Source organism: Thamnophis elegans, chromosome 11 (assembly GCF_009769535.1).
Source record: "Thamnophis elegans isolate rThaEle1 chromosome 11, rThaEle1.pri, whole genome shotgun sequence".
NCBI classification, from domain to species: Eukaryota; Metazoa; Chordata; class Lepidosauria; order Squamata; family Colubridae; genus Thamnophis; species Thamnophis elegans.
In genome coordinates this window covers 38,736,924-38,755,415 of record NC_045551.1, presented here as the reverse complement: position 1 = coordinate 38,755,415, position 18,492 = coordinate 38,736,924, and the positions used below count along the sequence as shown (strand labels likewise).

General features: G+C 39.2%; 1 protein-coding gene across 1 annotated transcript in view; it reads right to left on the bottom strand.

The window, feature by feature from the left end:
- The window catches only part of GAS6 (growth arrest specific 6), a 43,793-nt gene extending 37,322 nt beyond the window's left edge, over positions 1-6,471 (bottom strand). The window contains exons 1-2 of the mRNA XM_032226282.1: positions 6,108-6,471; positions 5,065-5,237 (exon numbers count right to left, since the gene is read on the bottom strand). Of these exons, the coding sequence (XP_032082173.1) occupies positions 5,065-5,237; positions 6,108-6,174 (240 nt within the window). The 5' untranslated portion in view covers positions 6,175-6,471. The remainder of the gene's footprint in view (positions 1-5,064; positions 5,238-6,107) is intronic.
- Between the last annotated feature and the right edge of the window lie 12,021 nt (positions 6,472-18,492).

The window sequence follows — 18,492 nt, the reverse complement described above, 5'->3', positions numbered from 1 at the left end:
AGTTTTTCCATATAACTTGTTTGAATATTTTTAAAAGTTATATATTTAGTGTGAGAAAATTATTAACTGAAAAGAATCTTTGGTAGTTAACATATGTTGACGTTCTATTTTGTAATTTTCCCTAGTTATCATCATGTAAAATAAGCAGTTTGGTGCAGTGGTTAAGGCACTGGGCTAAAAACCAGAAGGCAATGAATTCTGTTCCTGCCTTAGGCACAAAACCAGTTAGGTGACCTTGGACCAATCACTTTCCTGAAGTGAAGAAAATTGCAGGGACTAGTCCAGGCAGTCACCAGGAGTCAACACTAACTCAAAGGCACACACACATAAATGACGTCTATGGAACATTAGGTGGCGTACAAGATGTAGCCAAATTATTTAAAATGAATCAATATTTGAAATTCAAGCATTTTTCATCATGACAGGCATATCTCTTACCAACTTAAATTTTATTTCTCCTATCACACTCCTTATATAGACCTTGACTGGGGTATCATGTTTTTAAGGCAGACTTTGTTTTAGCATTATTTTCTTTAGACCTTTTTACCTAACTAGTTTTTTCTGGAGGATCAAAGCATGCAAAATAAAGCCAATTAAAAAACCCTTGAATCAATCATCCTCACAAAATTACAAGCAACCAAAACTGCTCAAAATTATACTTATTTATTAGTTCTACATTCCACGTACCCCCTCCCACAAAGCAGCAATAACAACAACAACAACAATAACAATAATACATAACATTCCTTCCTATTTCTGAACAACCCCACCCCCAGTAAGGCAGCCCGGACTGAGAGATCTGACTGGTCCAAAAGCCATCCAGTAAATCTCTATGGCTGAGGATGGATATGAACCTTATATAAATTAACTCAGCATTTATACAAATTTACTGTATATGCTGAATAATACAAGAAGGTTACTCAGCACTTTTAAAATGCAGTTCTAAATATAGATCTTTGAATTATGGGTTATTTGTTCAATATTGCATCAAACAAATCTTCTTGTTCCTTCTCAAAGCTCTCTAAACGTTCTGTGTTAGGCAATAGGGGAAAAAAACTATTTTATCACATCAAAATCTATACACTACTAAAATTCTTGTGACTGTTTGATATTTTGAAATTTTTAACTGGGCAAAATGGTGCAACACGAAGCAACAATTTTTGACTCAACATACCTTACCTGGGCTAACTTACAGAATGTACCCAAAATATGACTCCTGTGGGATTGAAATTTGGCAAAGTTGTAGTTGCTTGTCCACCATGCCTTCTGACTACACTAGTACCCTGTTTCCCTGAAAATAAGACCTCCCCAGATAATAAGCCCAATCGGGCTTTTGAGTGCATGCACTAAAATAAGCCATCCCTGAAAATATTGCAACACAGCAGCAGCCATAAGGTGACCATGCTTGCTGCTGCCTGCACCTCAAAAATAATAAGACCTCTCTGAAAATAAGACTAAGCGCTTACTTTGGGGGTCAAAAGAAAATAAGACCCTGTCTTATTTTGGGGAAAACATGGTAGAAACCACGGGTTGCCTAACAAAAGGGACAATGGGAGAGGTATACCCTACCCTCTTTCCCACCTCCCTCGAGCTTCTGCACTGAATAACTGGAGGCAAGGGCTGACTAGTGAATAGCCATTGGCTGTTTTGGAAGAGAGCCCAACATCTGAAATCTCGTAACAATGGAAGCTAGTGAGGGGATAACTTGAATGTCAGCTTGGAGAGGTAGGGAAGTGGAAGAGGAAGAGGCTTCACCAGGGCTCTCTTGAATGATCCAATGGGTCACAGGTTGTCTAGTGATCTCTTAAAATTTACAAGTGGCCTGAGCCTTAATATTTGCCATGTACACCTACGTGTGCATTTATATAACATGGCATATGCAGATTTGTAATACATATGTCATAGCTTTTCAAAATTCTCATCAGAATTTTGAAGTCACAAACAAATCTCCTTTGTACAATCACACATGCTAATATAAATTCTTCAACCCCATACATATTGTTTGTATGATAAGGTAAAAGCCAACATTCTACATTATTTTAAAAATGCCATTTCTGCTTTAAAATAAGAACATTTAAGTGCTATAAAACAAGAATGAGGAACAGCTGTGAGGAACAGCAAGATGTTACATAGCTATAATTCCAATATTATTAACTAATCTCTCTGGAACAGTTTAACAACACCTGGAAAGAGTCAAGACACAAAATAAAGCTACAAGATTACATCCTCTAAAAATACCAACAACTTGATACATCTGGACCAATATTAGAATCACAAGTAATCCAAATTTTTTTTGTTATTTCTTATAAAATGTGCGATCTCTTTCTTTTGGACTTCAGGGAAACTAAAGAAGATTCCCAGAAGATCTTAGGAATTATTGCATTGCTCATCTCTTTAACAAACCACATTTGAAAATCATCCACAAACGTGATTAGCTGAGAGAAATGAAATAACCATGCTTGCTCAGATATTGCAGTGCTTATACTACAAACATTCCAGCAATATTTCTGATGTCTAGGACACTATTTTTTTTTAAATAATAAAGGAATAAATTGTACTTGATAGAAGATTACCAATAGAATTTTACTATTGTTTCTAATAGATCACTCTGTTATTAATGTAGCTATCAATAGCTATTAAAATTCAAATGATGAATGAAATGTCCAAGTTCAGAGGCAATATATATCCAGATACTGGAAATCAATCCAGGATATTTCCACCAGTTTTATCTTGATATTTTTTTTTTGTGACCTTCCAAGGACAGTTCCTATCTAGTACTCCAAGGTTAGCGTTGCGATAATTTCATGGAATTCCAAGATCCTTTTTAGGTGAATAGTATTATTGGTCTATACAGATTTTTGTTTGAAACCTGTCTACTGCTAATCTTGTATGGCTAGAAGACATGCAATGCAGGGCAGGAAGAGATAGAGAACAAAGGGAAATCCCATTATGCAAACAGAGATCTATTTACATTAGACAAAATCACCATTGCTTCAGGTATGCTACATCAACATATGACTATTATATTTGAAAGGTAGTTTATCTCTCTGTGTCACCACCCTTTCTTCTTCTTCCTCAGAAAACCATTCCTTTTTTCCCCATTCCATTCATCTTTATAAACTACCATGTTTCCCCCAAAACAAGACAGGGACTTATTTTCTTTTGACCCCCGAAATAAGTGCTTGGCCTTATTTTTGGAGAGGTCTTCTTATTTTTGAGGTGCAGGAGGCGGTGAGTATGGTCACCTCATGGCTGCTGCTGTGCTGCAATATTTTCGGGGAGGACTTATTTTCAGGGGAGGGTTATTTTAGTGCATGCGCTCAAGTCCGATTGGGTTTATTATCTGGGGAGGTCTTATTTTGGGGAAAACAGGAAAACTTCAGAAAGATTTTTCAAAACTGGAGGAAATTAAGAACACAAACATGAAACAACATTTATTTTTTAAAAAAATCTGTCACAGAAAAATCCAAACATTCCATAGTAAAGCTTTAGATAAATGACACTGCAGAATATATAACATTTCTTCCCTTTTTGCAATAGAACAATACAATTTAGTCATATACTTTTTCTGCAGACTCATTTTTGGATTAAAAAAGTAGTTTTACTAAAACTATAACTTTCTGGTGACCTTGGATTATGTTGTTGTTGTTTTTACTTTGGGGAATATTCTCCACCCATAAATGAACCATGGCTGCAAACATGTAAGAAATTATTTCAGCACAGCGTATATTGATTTAATGTGAACACATTTAACATTGATATTTAAAAGGAGTAAATATTTTATGAGTTCAAGTGTATGATAACAGATATGTAAACAACCTAAATATCCAATGCTGGTTACTGTTTATAAACTGAAAATGACGGATAATTGGAGAAGAGAACAACTTGTTCATTTTTGTTCCTCCCAAGCATATCCTTGACTTTATCTGAAGCTAAAGGTCAAAAGTTTAAGAGTGATATCACAAACCAAAATTTGCTACTAATTTGGAAAAAGAGTACACCATTCTGTAAACTTAGTCAGGGAATATGTTAAGACATGTTTTTCCTTAAATATAAAAAGAGAAAAAAAAATCAAGTTCCTCTCATTCTCAGTACTTTTCACCTACAAAACTCTCAACCTGTCCAGCCCATTCAAATCAAATCATTAACAGGAATACAACCCTGTGCAAAAATCACTAGTTCTCTCAAAACATTTATTCCCTAAACTAACACCAGGCAATCCTTGTTTAATAAATGAGTTTTTTCGCAATAGTACATCCCAATGTTGCAAGCATCAGAAAACTAGAATATATAAAATTAAATGTTTTATTAAAAATTATAATTACTTTTATACTATTGAGACTTCTAGCAAGAAACAGCTATAGATTTAGATAACTATCATTCACTCACTACAGTAATTTTTTTAATTTAATTTTATTTGCTGATATATGTTAACTCAGACTGCTTACATTTATCAACCAACACATAGCTGATCCAAGTTAGCATAATCTTCTAATTCAGTAAAGATATTGAATACTCTTCTAAATAAGATGACTTTATACTATTTATTCAACTCATTTATTCAACAAAACCTTGCTTGCAAGCATTAAAAAAAAAATCAACGGAGGGGAGGCCTTTGAACTGACAGGCACCAAAAGAAATATTCAAATTGAGCTGTGCAAATTGCAAACTCTCCTTAGTTATCCAATAACCCTGATTCTAGTAGATGTATTTCCTCTGTGGTAGGATGTAATTTGTCCACAAAAGAATGCACGTGCGTGCATGTGTGTGAACACACAGGACACCCAAGGAATCCTTTCTGGGAGAGGGATCCTGACTTATCTCCCAGCATTTCCCTACTGTTGTTTGCTCGGCCTCACAATCCAAATAGAACGGATTTGTCAAGAGAAGGGCGTGGTTTAAGTTATTTATCTAATAATGACTCTTCCAAGAAACTTCTCCAGCTGTGCAAACACCTGGCGCCCCCATTCCCATTCGGATGCTTTAGGATGACTTCACACTATTCTTCCTTTTTCAAATAAATAAACTTAATGACCCCCGACACTTTTTTTGGACTTTTCTCACCGTCTCAGGGTCGTTCTCAAACACTTCTCGGGCTTCCTCCCGGTTGCAGAGTTCCTCCACGCACTCACGCTCCAGATGGCCTTGCTTGGTCTCCTCGAAGATATGGTTGGCTCGGCGGTGCCGCTGGCGAAGGAACTGGGAAGCCTCTTCCCGACCTTTGTAGAACACCACGGCTGGAGGAGCCCCCAAAGAAATAGGGGAGGGGGGAGAAGGGGGAAGCCATTAATCCCGGGCTCCCTTGGAAGGACGCGGCCGCGCGCCTCCTCAGCAAAGTCGCCGGGCTCCCTCCCTCCCTCTCCGGGCAAGCGCGCGGGGATATTCCCCTTTTCCAAGAATCCTCCGGGACCGTCACGAACTCCGCTCTACGTGACATGCACGGACCGCTTGCAAAAAAAAAACCCCTCCGGCTCTGGGTTCCATCTTCGGCTCCGCGGCTACCCCCACACACACCATTTTCCGCGCCCGCCACGAGAGAAACCAAACAATGCCTCGGCGGCGCCACCGCCGTTTACTTCGTAAACCAAGGACATCCCCTGGCGCCCCTCGCCCGGCCGCTGCGGAGAACAAAGCTGCGGAAGCCCCCGAGCAAGGGAGCCGAAGGTCGCCAACCACCGACCCCTTTGGCGGGCAAAGAGAAAAGCGGGGGGTCTGGGAGCGGGGAGACCGAGAACCTTTGGCCGAAAAGTAGCGCCACGAGGCAGGTGCCCTGGACTTGAAACTGCCGGCTGGTGGCCCGTGGGGAAAAAAAAGGCTCTAGGACGCCCTGACCTTAAGAGGCAAACGTTGAGGAGCGCCGAGGCGGCTGTCGGCGGGCTCTTTCCCGGCCCACAGAAACACGAACGCGGTATTATCCGCGTGGACTTTGAGGGTTTTCCCCCCTTTTAAAATGCGCGTCTCCCATCCATTCAGGGGAAGGGGGCGAAGTGCTCCGCCACTACGAGGCAGGGCAGCGGAGAGGGGCTTCCTTCCTCGGCTGGGGTGGGGGAGAAGAGGAGGAGGAGGAAGAAGAAGCAGCAGCCCGGGGAGGAAGCCCTACTACTCACTCTGCGAGGAGTCCGCAGCCAGCAGGACGAGTAAGAGGGCAGCAGCGGCAGCCGGCGGCGGCTGCATGATGCGGCGGCGGCGGCGGCGGCTGAGCCTCGGGCTGCGCCCTCTGACTGGCCGAGAGAAGCGGGGCGGTCTGGTAGCGGAGGAGGGAGCGCCGCTCCTGTTGGAGGCAGCGCGGCTTCTGCCGAGCCCCGCGGGGGAGTCGCTTGGGTTGTTGAGAGCCAATCAAGGCGGAAAGTTCGCAGGCTTTGGAGCTCCGGCAGAGACACACCTAGTGCTCCCCGCGCCCTCAGCCCCCGAGAACTGGCTGGCTACTGAGCGCAGCGGCGAGGATGGAGGTCAAAGGAAGAGGGAGGCAAACCCCGGAGGGACGTAGAAGGAAGAACACAGCGACCCGTCGACGGCCGTGCCCTCCGGGGCCGAAAGCCTCTGAAAGCAACCACGCACGACTGCGCCTCGCGCATTCCTGCAAAGGGTTATTTATTGTATGTTAAAAGGATGTGCATGTACGCAGACGGGGCTTGCTGCCTCGGCGTGTTTGACAGCTGTTACTTGCTGCCTGACAATCTTGCATGGGTGCATTTCCATGCGTGTAGGCAGATGCCCTTGATTGTAAGGGTTCTTCTCTCCAGGGTCACCATAAGACACCTACCACCACACCTGATGGCAGAAGGTGACACCTACCACCACACCTGATGGCAGAAGGTGACACCTACCACCACACCTGATGGCAGCTTTCCATCCCTTGTCCACTGTTCCCACCCAAAATTGGAACTGGTCATTTCACTCAGTCATTTCAGTTCACCCAGTCAATCCCTGGCCTCTTATATCTGGCCTTTCACAAAATTTCAGACATAATAGTGTAGTGGTTCTCAACCTGTGGGTTGGAACCCCTTTGGGGGTCCAACGACCTTTTCACAGGGGTCACCTAAGACCATCGGAAAACACATATTTTCGATGGTCTTAGGAACTAAGACACCAATTTGATGGTTGAGGGTCACCACAACATGAGGAACTGTATTAAAGGTTCGCGGCATTGGGAAGGTTGAGAACCACTGTAATAGTGCTTCACAAAAGAATCTCATCCATCAGCGATCAGTTTTATAGTCATGATTAAAGTGTCAAATAGGATGGTTTAGGGTTAGCATTAGGCCTGGGTTCAAGTCCACCTTCAGTCATGAGGGCTTTGGGACAATTCAGGGGTGAAATCCAGCAGATTCTGACATGTTCTGGAGAACCGGGAGCGGAAATTTGAGTAGTTCGGTGAACCGGCAAATGCCACCTCAGGCTGGCCCCAGAGTGGGGAGGGAATGGGGAGTTTCCCCTGCCACGCCTACCATGCCACACCATGCCCACTAAGCCACGCCCACAGAACCAGTAGTAAAAAAAAATTGAATTTCACCACTGGGACAATTGCTCTGTCAGCATAACTTACTGTGTTGTTGCATGGATGAACAGAAAAGACATCGTAAATCATTTTGAGTTCTTAGTGAAAATTAGGATGTTACAAATGTAGTGAACAGTTATGTCTATGAATATTACAGGGAGTTCTTCATAAAAAAGAGACAGAAATGTTTTATCTAGTTCCTCAGCAGCAAGCATTTCTTAATATTTTGAACACGATAAGGAAACTATGTTTGACATGCAGCTTTTATATTTGGTTTATTGAGCAAAGTTATTTTTCATAAATACCACGTCTCAAAAATGGCTTGGAAGAAGATACTATCAATGGAATTTTACTGGCCTGTGGAATGTGACAATTCTTTTGGTAGAGTCCTCTGTAGTTATAGTAGCACCCGCTTCCTTGTTATGCAAGGTTTGAGAAGAAAGAGATCTCTCTTTTAGTTAAATTTGCCCTCCAGACATATCTAGTTACTTACAATGGATGGATCTCAACTTGAAATGCATTCCAGTTTTGCAAAACAATGTACGGTAAATGGCAGACAACCAACACAAGCATTGAAGGGTGATAAGTTGTTCTACAAATTCTTTACAATCTTTAATCAACTACGCAGCCATTTTTTGTGAGGCAGCTCATCATTGTTCTGGTTTTTAGGATATCAAACTAAGATTATAGTTAAGTGTTTGTATATTTATGTTGGTTCTGCTTTTGATTCGTGTGTCCTTTTGGGGATTCTGCAAAAAACCTTCACTCAAATTGAACAATTCACTTTAATAATAATTTGTACTTGGTTTAGTTTGTTTATCCTAAATTGGCTGAAAAGCAACCCAATAAAAATAATAAAAATAATAATTTAAAATGGTACATATACACTAACCACATGTTGACTTATTTGAGAGTTCTCTACACTAGTTTTTAAAAAGAAAATGCAATGCCAGTTACAACACATTTTGGGAAAGAATCAAACTTTGCTTTAGAAACATTCCAATCTGGATCTTGTTGCTTTGGTTTTTTTAATTGCATTTCCTATCCAGGTGCCAGGAAATAGTGCATGGATCTCAAAGACGGGAAACACTGAATGGTTTTATTCCCAAACAGTGCACCTTAGTTAATTCTCAGTTGGATTTCCTTTAATTGGATGTCATACTTGACACATGAAAATAGCTTTTAAAATAAACCACAAAAATTATATAACCATTTTAGGAGATTATAATTGCTGCATTAGAAGGATATTACTGTACTGGGATTTGTGAAAGGTTTATGAAAGCCCTACTAATCATTCATGTGTCATTATTTCATCTTTCTGGAATGAAATCTGAGATAATACAGGTAGTCCTCGACTTACCACCACAGTTCAGCCCAAAATATGTTTTGCTAAGTAAGAAATTTGTCAAGTAAGTTTTGCCCCATTTTACAACTTTTCTTGCCACATTTGTTAATGTGGCAGTTATTAAATTAATAACACGGTTATTAAGTGCTTCTGGCTTCCTCATTCATTTTGCTTGTCAGAAGGTTGAAAAACGTGATTTATATGTAGATAAATTTATTTATAGGCCGCCCTTTTCCCTGAGGGGACTCAGGGCGGCTTACAACGTATAGGGAAGGGAGTACACACAATGACATATAAAGACAATACGTAATTAAAAATAGAAGCAACATTCATTCATCATTCGGGAGGGGACGGATTATAATCTTAACCCCAGGCCTGACGGGATAGCCAGATCTTGAGGGCTGTGCGGAAGGTCTGGAGGGTGGTGAGGGTACGAATCTCCACGGGGAAATCGTTCCAAAGGGTCGGAGCTACTACTGAAAAGGCTCTCCTCCGCGTAGTTGCCAGTCGACACTGACTGGCGGATGGGACTCGGAGGAGGCCTAATCTGTGTGATCTAATAGGTCGCAAGGAGGTAATTGGCAGGAGGCGGTCTCTCAAGTACCCAGATCCACTACCATGGAGGGCTTTGTGGGTGGTAAGTAGCACCTTGAAGCGCACCCGGAGATCAACAGGTAACCCTGACACTGCAACCATCATACATATGAACCAGTTATCAAGCATCTTAATGTCAATCATGTGACCATGGGGATGCTGTAAGGGTCAAAAGTGAGGAAAATGGTCATAAGTCACTTTTTTCAGTGCCATTGTAACTTTGAATGGTCACCAGGGGTGAAATTCAGCATGTTCTGGCAGGTTCTGGAGAACCGGTAGCGGAAACTTTGAATAGTTTGGAGAACCGGCAAATACCACCTCTGACTGGCCCCAGAATGGGGTGGGAGTGGAGATTTTGCAATATCCTTCCCCTGCCATGCCCACCAAGCCATGCCCACAGAACAGGTAGTAAAAAAAATTGAATTTCACCACTGATTGTCACTAAATGAGCTTTGTAAGTCAAGGATTAGCTGTACAGTAATTCTAAACACAGCCACATAGGAGTAGCAAGGAGCAAAAACATTGCTACTTTTCAAAATGAAAAGTTCAGCTAATTTTCCTAGAACATGTCAAGTGTCAAACTTGGGGCATCAAGTTGCTATCATGTGACATATATTGTGATATTTCCCCCCTTTGCAGAGCTGGAGTGGGCATGGTCTGCGTGTGACGCATTTGGCCCGCGGGCTGCCAGTTTGACGCCCCTGTCCTAGAACAAAAGGCAGATGCAAGATTCTCCCACAACATTTTATCTTCAAAGTGAGATGGTATAGGTCAAAGATCGTAGCCAGTCCAAAGTCAATATGCATCATATCAGAATGAGGATTTGAATCTGTATCTTATTGATTTTAATCCTGATTCTACTCATGTAATTTCTGTTATTAACCTATCACCATCTCCAAGAGAATTTCCAGTAACTGGGTGAGACAAATGTAAACAATCAAAATTCATCTCATTGTGAATTTTGTAGTACATGCATTATTAACCTGTCTAGAGCCTGGAAATGTAAGCTTTAAAGAAAGGGAAAATTGAGAATAAAAAGTTCTTTCGTTTTTAATAAAGGCGATGTTAAGCAACAGCCTTGTTGTTGTTTTTCCTGCTTATTTAACTTTGTGAGCTTCCAAAAAGCAGATTATGGTGCAGTGTGAGAAATATATTTGTTATCTGTTAGAAGAGAGAATGGTACATGAAATTCTTTCTTGTTGACAATAACTTTTATAGGAAACATTGTGAAATCCTTGCACTAGATTCAAAAGGCAATTAGTTGTATTTTTCTGCAATTCACTAATAACGTTTGTGTTCTTATGTCCAAGCTGAAGAACTGTTAGCTGAGTAAACCACATTTGTTCAACTTTCCTTAAGTGAACTTACTAGCACATATGTTTGTTTTATAATTTTAAGTAATGTATTGAGCTAAAAACTGAAATAAGTAGCACATTCTTCTGCAACAAAATATAGAACAATAGCACTTAGACTTATATATCACTTTATAGCCCTCTCTAAGCGGTTTACAGAGACAGCATATTGCTGCCAACAATCTGGGTCCTCATTTTATGCACCTGGAAGGTTGAGTCAGCCTTGAGCCTGCTGAGATTCGATCTGCCAAACTGCTGGCAGCCAGTGAACAGCAGACGTAGTCTGCAATACAGCACTCTAGCCACTGCATCACCACGGTGCTGTATATATTATCTGCAATAGATAAAGTTATGTTTCAGGAGGAATGAACAAAACTTCTGAAGTTGCAATCTAAACTTATATCCAGCATTGGTTATTATTGTGAAATCCCACTGAATTTAGATATTTACAAGCCAGGGCTGCTTAAAAACAGAATAATGACTTATTGATATTTATTAGGGCATGCATGATCACAATAATTTAAAGAAAATGCTTTGTACATTGTATGAATCCACTCTCTCTTGATTATTTACTAAAATAAACAGAAATCTGAAAAATATTGCAGATGCTTTAAGAGTTATCTTAAAGAGCGCTACTTCAATGATGAAGTTGATTAGAGAGTATCTTCTTTCTTCAAGGATACTGTATCTGAACACCTGAAAATATATGTATGTGCTTTGAAGAATAACATAAAGATGTTGTATATGTACAATATGTAAAAGTGCTTACTCCAACTTATTTTAAAAGCTTTCATATCTTTAATAAATACAGTTGAGTAGAGCTGAAATACCAGTATGAATGGTTGGAAAATTATTCCTTATCACAGAAGTGGCAAGGAGTCTCCATAACTAATACATAACCACCCTGCAGGTAGATTGCAAAATGGAGAAAGAACACTTCTAAGAGAAGTAGTAGTCTGCATATTTTAAAACATTCATAAGAGTTGTTATTATCTGCTTTGCTCTACCACTCCTGACCTGACCTATCTTCTAAGCATGCTCAACACACTTGAACCAAATGTGATTTTCACAGCTGTTCTTAGTTGAGCAGATGCTAAATATGTCCAAAATGCAACAGTTCATAGATAAGGCAGGAAACATGGTGGGTAATCATTTCTTTGAACAAAAGTAATCACATTTAATCTGGATCATTTCATGTGGCTGTGATACAGAAAATAAGTTTATTCACTGGGAAAGAAAATCCAGAATTGCCTCCAGATTATTATGTGTCAGAATTGCTTTAAATTTGGCACCATTCAAAGGCTGGAAGTACATTCAATTCAGGTACTGTTTTACCTCATTCCCCCCAAATTACAGGTCTCACCATTATTTTTGCAAAGATTGGTTTATACCACCCTTGCTTGAAAATTATATCAGCAGCAAGCTAGCCATAAAATGGCCTTAGGGCAGGGGTGTCAAATTCATGTCGTCATGTCATCATGTGATGTATCATGTGATCTTGAAACAGAGGGATAGAATCAAGATCACGTGAAGTGTTAATACCACTGTATAATGCCTTGATAAGGCCACACTTGGAATACTGCATTTAGTTTTGGTCACCACGATGTAGAAAATATGTGGAGACTCTAGAAAGAGTGCAGAGAAGAGCAACAAAGATGATTAAGGGACTGGAGGCTAAAACATATGAAGAACAGTTGCAGGAACTGGGTATGTCTAGTTTAATGAAAAGAAGGACTAGGGGAGACATGATAGCAGTGTTCCAATATCTCAGGGGTTGCCACAAAGAAGAGGGAGTCAAAATATTCTCCAAAGCACCTGAGGGTAGAACAAGAAGCAATGGGTGGAAACTAATCAAGAAGAGAAGCAACTTAGAACTGAGGAGAAATTTCCTGACAGTTGGAACAATTAATCAGTGGAACAGCTTGCTTCCAGAAGTTGTGAATGCCCCAACACTGGAAGTCTTTAAGAAGATGTTGGATAGCCATTTGTCTGAAATGCTATAGGGTTTCCTGCCTAGGCAGGGGGTTGGACTAGAAGACCTCCAAGGTCCCTTCCAACTGCTATTGTATTGTATTGTATTGTATTGTATTGTATTGTATTGTATTGTATTGTATTGTATTGTATTGTATTGTATTGTAACCTCAGCTAAGAATTTCCTTCTTTAATGTCTATTTAGAACTGAAATAAAGAAGTAACAGCCAAGTATTTGGTGGGTAGGAATTTGCAGAGGACTGTGCTATTTGATTCCATCGAAGTTTATATTCTACTATGGTATAAAGCACTCAACTCTTTTTTTGCAAGGTATCATTTCCTTCATATTGACAACTCTGTACAATTAATATTTGCTGCATTATTATTGAATTAATAGAAGAACATCATCTTTGATCCATATAGCAATCATTGAGAGGAGCAGAAAGAATTGCCAAAACTAGTAAATATTATTATTGTCTGATAAAATAATTATCTAAATCCTTCAATTTATAACTCATCAAAAGAAAGGAAGGAAGAAATTATCCATGACTAAGCTTTAGAATGTTAACCTTTACATGATAAATAAAAATCATATACCTCAACTTACGACTATAATTGAGATCAGAATTTCGTTCATGAGTCTTTGGAGTTGTAAAGCAAATTCTTCATGTGACTGGACCCTATTTTATGACCATTTTTCGTTAAGTAAACATACAACTTATTTATTTATTTAGATTTTTGTGCCCCATTTTTATTATTCTTATAAATAAACTCAAGACAACAAACATACCTAATACTCCTTCTTCCTATTTTTCCCATAACAACAACCCTGGGAGTGCTTTGGGCTGAGAGAGAAAGTGATTGGTCCAAAGCAGTGGTGGGTTTCAATTTTTTTTAGAGTCTTTTATGTAGGTGTGGCCTGCTGTGTGGGAGTGGCTTGCCAGCCATGTGACTGAGTGGGAGTGGCTTGTCAGCCATGTGACTGGGTGGCCGTGGCCAACTTGTAGAATATGGTTAAACTCACTTAACAATGCTCTTGCTTAGCAGCCAAAATGTTGGCTCAGAAACTCTGGCATTTGAAGCACGCAAGTCTTAAAGCTGTCAAGTTACAAGACCCTTGCACCTCTAACCCTTTAGAAAAAACCCCCAGGGGTATTCAAACTTGACAGCTTTAAGACTTGTGGACTTCAACTCCCAGAATTCCTCCTCCAGTCATGTTGGCTCAGGAACTCTGGCATTGAAGTTTGCAAGTCTTAAAACTATCAAGTTACAAGACCCTTGCACCCCTAATCCTTTAGAAAAAAACCCAGGGGTGTTCAAACTTGACAGCTTTAAGACTTGTGGACTTCAACTCCCAGAATTCCTCCTCTCGCTCTTCATCTTGATGATGTGCGGACGGGCAGGGGGAGGGAGCTGGAACCGGTTCTAAATGGCACTGTAGATTTGTGGAACCTCTTCTATAGAAGAGGTTAGAACTGGCAAGAACCCATCCTTGGTCCAAAGTCACCTAGCCAGCTTCATGCCCAGATTGGAACTAGCACTCATAGTCTCCTGATTTCTAGCCTAGGTCCTTAACCACTAGACCAAACTGGCTAGTTTAGTTGTGAAATCACGCTTTCAGTCCTTGATTGACTTTGTTTGTCAGAAGCCGCTGGGAGAATCACAAATCATGATCACATGACCACAAGATGCTGCAACTGTTGTAAAGGCTAGGTGGTTGCCAAAAGCCCAAATTGTGATTATGTCACCAGTGAAAACGTTCAAAGACTGGCTTTAAATAACTTTTTCCAAAATTGTCATAACTTCATACTGTTGTTAAACGAACAACCATAAATGGAGGACTATGTAATTCTTCTCATCAGGATTAGACCACCTGGAAATATAATACTATATATACAATATTATGATATAGTCAGCAAGTTATTCTCTTGTCCTATTGCAAATGTCTTCAATCAGTTGCATGTTCTACTTCAAAGTTGCTTTGTGATGATCTCTTCAATTTTAAACAGTACCAATCCAAAGCATGACAGTAAACTACTTGCTTATTGCAAAATCACCTTGAAAGGTATGATTATGATTTATATGATGCAGTCCTTTCCTCTTCTTCCAATATTTTATATAAAATATATACCTCCCTGGCTTCAGCTGATAAAGAGGAGAGCCTGTGGCTTAATAGCTAAGACGTCTGCCTAAGATGCAATACAGCACAGGTTCGAATCCCAGTAAGGGTATGGCTAGCTGATGAGAGCTAAGTAGCTTGAAATAGATCTATACTAGTCTCCCTTTATTTATTTATCAGCACAAATATAACACAAATAGAACAAAGGCAACAGTAAAAATATTGGGTTTCTGTCGTGATGGACTCTTGTGATGAGCCAATTGACAGATAATGGAAGCAGTTAGCTTCCTCCCATAATTGGGGCATACCAATTATATATATATATATATATATATATATATATATATATATATATATATATATATATATATATATATATATGTATATAGTATAATCCAAAACACATTTATTAAAAAGCAATTCCTATAAAACAGAATGGGATTTGTTTCTGAATAAATAAGCTTAAGACTAAACTTTTTCAAGATACTGAAAATACCTGGGTAGATTTTTAAGGTATTATGCCTACTAATTTGGACTTAACTTCTAATCCAAAATAATACACTTTATCTCATTTGCCAGCAAACATGAATGGCTGGAATATAAGGTTATAAAACAAATATTTTAAAACAATGGATATGCTGATTAATGAGAACTGTATTCCAGCAGTTTTGGAGGTTCAAGATTGTGGAAAGCTGCTTTAAATATGAAAACAGTTTTCTAAAATGATGCAAAGTGTTTTCTAATACATACTATGCTTTCAGAGGTTATGTCCAAGATATATTTTTAATCATTATTGTTCAATAGTCTACTTTGTTTTTTGTAGGGCAATCTATTTAACGAAATAACCATGATATTTACAGCCACTGTAAACATTTTTATTTTATTTATTTATTTATTTTGCATTTTCCTTTTGATCCGCCAAAGAAAATATACTGATCGCTTCATGCTGTTTCCTGTCTACTTTCTGTGCTTCAAGTTCTGCAGCAGTGAAAAAGACCATCAGCCGTTCAACTTCAGCTCCAAAACAGCTGGAAAGGAACAAAAATGGGAAATGATGCTATGTAGAAGTATCCTAAGTCTGGAAAGGAGCAAGTACAGCTTTGTAAAAAATATCTTAGAAACAGTTTCTTCTACTCCTATATTTCTAATATTCAAGTCCATACAAATGTTCTTGAAAGACATTCTATGTATTGTGTGGTGTTTTCAACTTCGGCAGCTTGTAGTTGTGTAGACTTCAATTCCCAGATAAGCTATGGCTGAGGAATTCTGGGAGTTGAAGTCCACACATCTTCCAATTGCCAAGGTTGAGAAACACTCTATTATTGGAACTGTTACAAAACCAACAAACGAAGGAGCAAGCCAAATCTTTCAACATCTTATTCATAACACGTCAATTAATAACACTGTTGTAAACTTTGGAAATGTCACAGCCAGTTTATTTTATCAAGTCCTACTTCAGATGAATAACAGGGGCTATAAGAATCCACAAAGGTATCAAAATAACAACTTGGGTGTCATAACATCATCAAACAAATATTGTGCTTATATATTTATGTTATATGCACAAATGTTCACTTTGCTTAGATCCTTGTGTAATAAAATGTACAAATATAACTGACATCAGTTACACATTAATAGCATGAGATATATGCTGTTATGCTGGTTAATAAGTAAGCAAGATCACATATAAGTCATACTAAACCATTACATTTTTTTCATTTTTTTTTTCATTTTTATTTTGGTCAACTCAAGGTAAGATACATCTTTAATCTTGTTCATAACCACCCTGTGTGGTGGGTTGGGCTGAGTGCTTGCCCAAAATCACCCAGCCAACTTTCATGGCTAAGGCAGGACTCACAATCTGGGCAGCCAGCATCTCATTATACCCCAATTTTGGCTGTCTAATTTTAACCATGATTTGCTGAATAAACAAAAATGGGTAGGTTCATTCATCAGGTTCAACCATAAACTATAGTTTACCAACTATAATTTATCAAATACAAATTTAAAAACCCTAGATTTTGCCTGACTGTATTATAATAGAGGTATATATAGTTAAAACAGTCCACTAAACCATATAAGTCATGAATGGAATAGAGTAGGGTAGGTAGGGTAGGGTAGGGTAGGGTAGGGTAGGATAGGATAGGATAGGATAGGATAGGATAGGATAGGATAGGATAGGATAGGGCAGGGCAGGGCAGGGCAGGGCAGGGCAAGGCAGGGCAGAGCAGAGCAGAGCAGAGCAGAGCAGAGCAGAACAGAACAGAACAGAACAGAACAGAAAACAGAATTCTGTATTGGCCAAGTGTGATTGGACACACAAGGAATTTGTCTTTGGTGCACATGCTCTCAGTGTACATTAAAAAAAATAGGATGCATTCATCAAGAATCATAAGATAATCAAGAGAATCATAAGAGCAATAAACCACTAACTATGGTATATAAATCGCAATGGCTAAGTAATGTCTATGTCTCATGAAACCAGATATTTCAGACATAACTCAGCTTATGTTTATAAAGCTATTGGTTTCTTATATCTTCTTTTCTTATAGATTCTTGTCACCTCTCTTCTCCCTTTGGTATGATCGTGCATCATCATATTATGTTGTGAGGCCTTTTGTTTAATTTGTGGTGTGCAAAACATGGTTTATAAGTTAGCATGTTGGGTAAACCCTGTCAGTTGTGGTTTGTTCAACAGATCTCATAAGAAAATCATGGGTTAGCAAATGTGCAAATCTAGTGTTTGCATGCATATTATATTTACACAACTCTAGGCATTCTATACAAGCAATATTATCCTCACATAAGTCAACGCTTGTGTAATTTGTATCAACAAACAAAAAAGTCATGGGAGACCAGAGAAAGAATGAAAAGGGTAACACTTAGCCCTCAATTTACAACAACAATTAGGACTTGAATTTCGGTTGCTAAGTATTGCAGTCATTGAGTCATGCCCAATCCCAATTTAAGACCTTGTTCACTTTAAGGGTATCACCAGGGTCATTAGGTCAATCATGCAGTTGTTAAGCAAATCAGGTTTCCCCCCATTAACTTTGCTTGTCAGAAGTTGGGAAGGTCATAAATGACAATCATGTAACCCCAGGACACCATAGCCATCAAAAATACATGCCAGTTGCAAAGCACCCACATTTTGCTCATGTGACTTCTTGGTACATTGCGATAGTCATAAGAATGGGGGACCTGTCTCAGGTCTTTTTTTTTTTCCAATGCTGTCATAATTTGAATGGTCATTAAATGAATGGTCATAAGTCAAGGACTAACTATGTATTTAATCAGGGTGGAGTGGGAGGAAAAGAAAAGGGAGATTGTTTCCCATCCCTTTCATAGCTGAGTCTGTTCCAGTCATCTGCATAACTTCATATGTCTTAGTCTTGACATATTAGTCTACTTGATTGGTTTCAGTATCTTCAAATAAGTAACGAAGTAGTAAAAGAACTATAGAAATTTTGCTTTCCCATCATTTTTAGACTAGCTTAAGGCTATTTGTTGTGAACTCTATCACTACCCTGGTGCTTCATAGCCACTTCTTAAGCTGACATTTGTCACTTCTTTTCTAGAGCAATCGTGTTACTTCTGCCCATATATAGGAAAA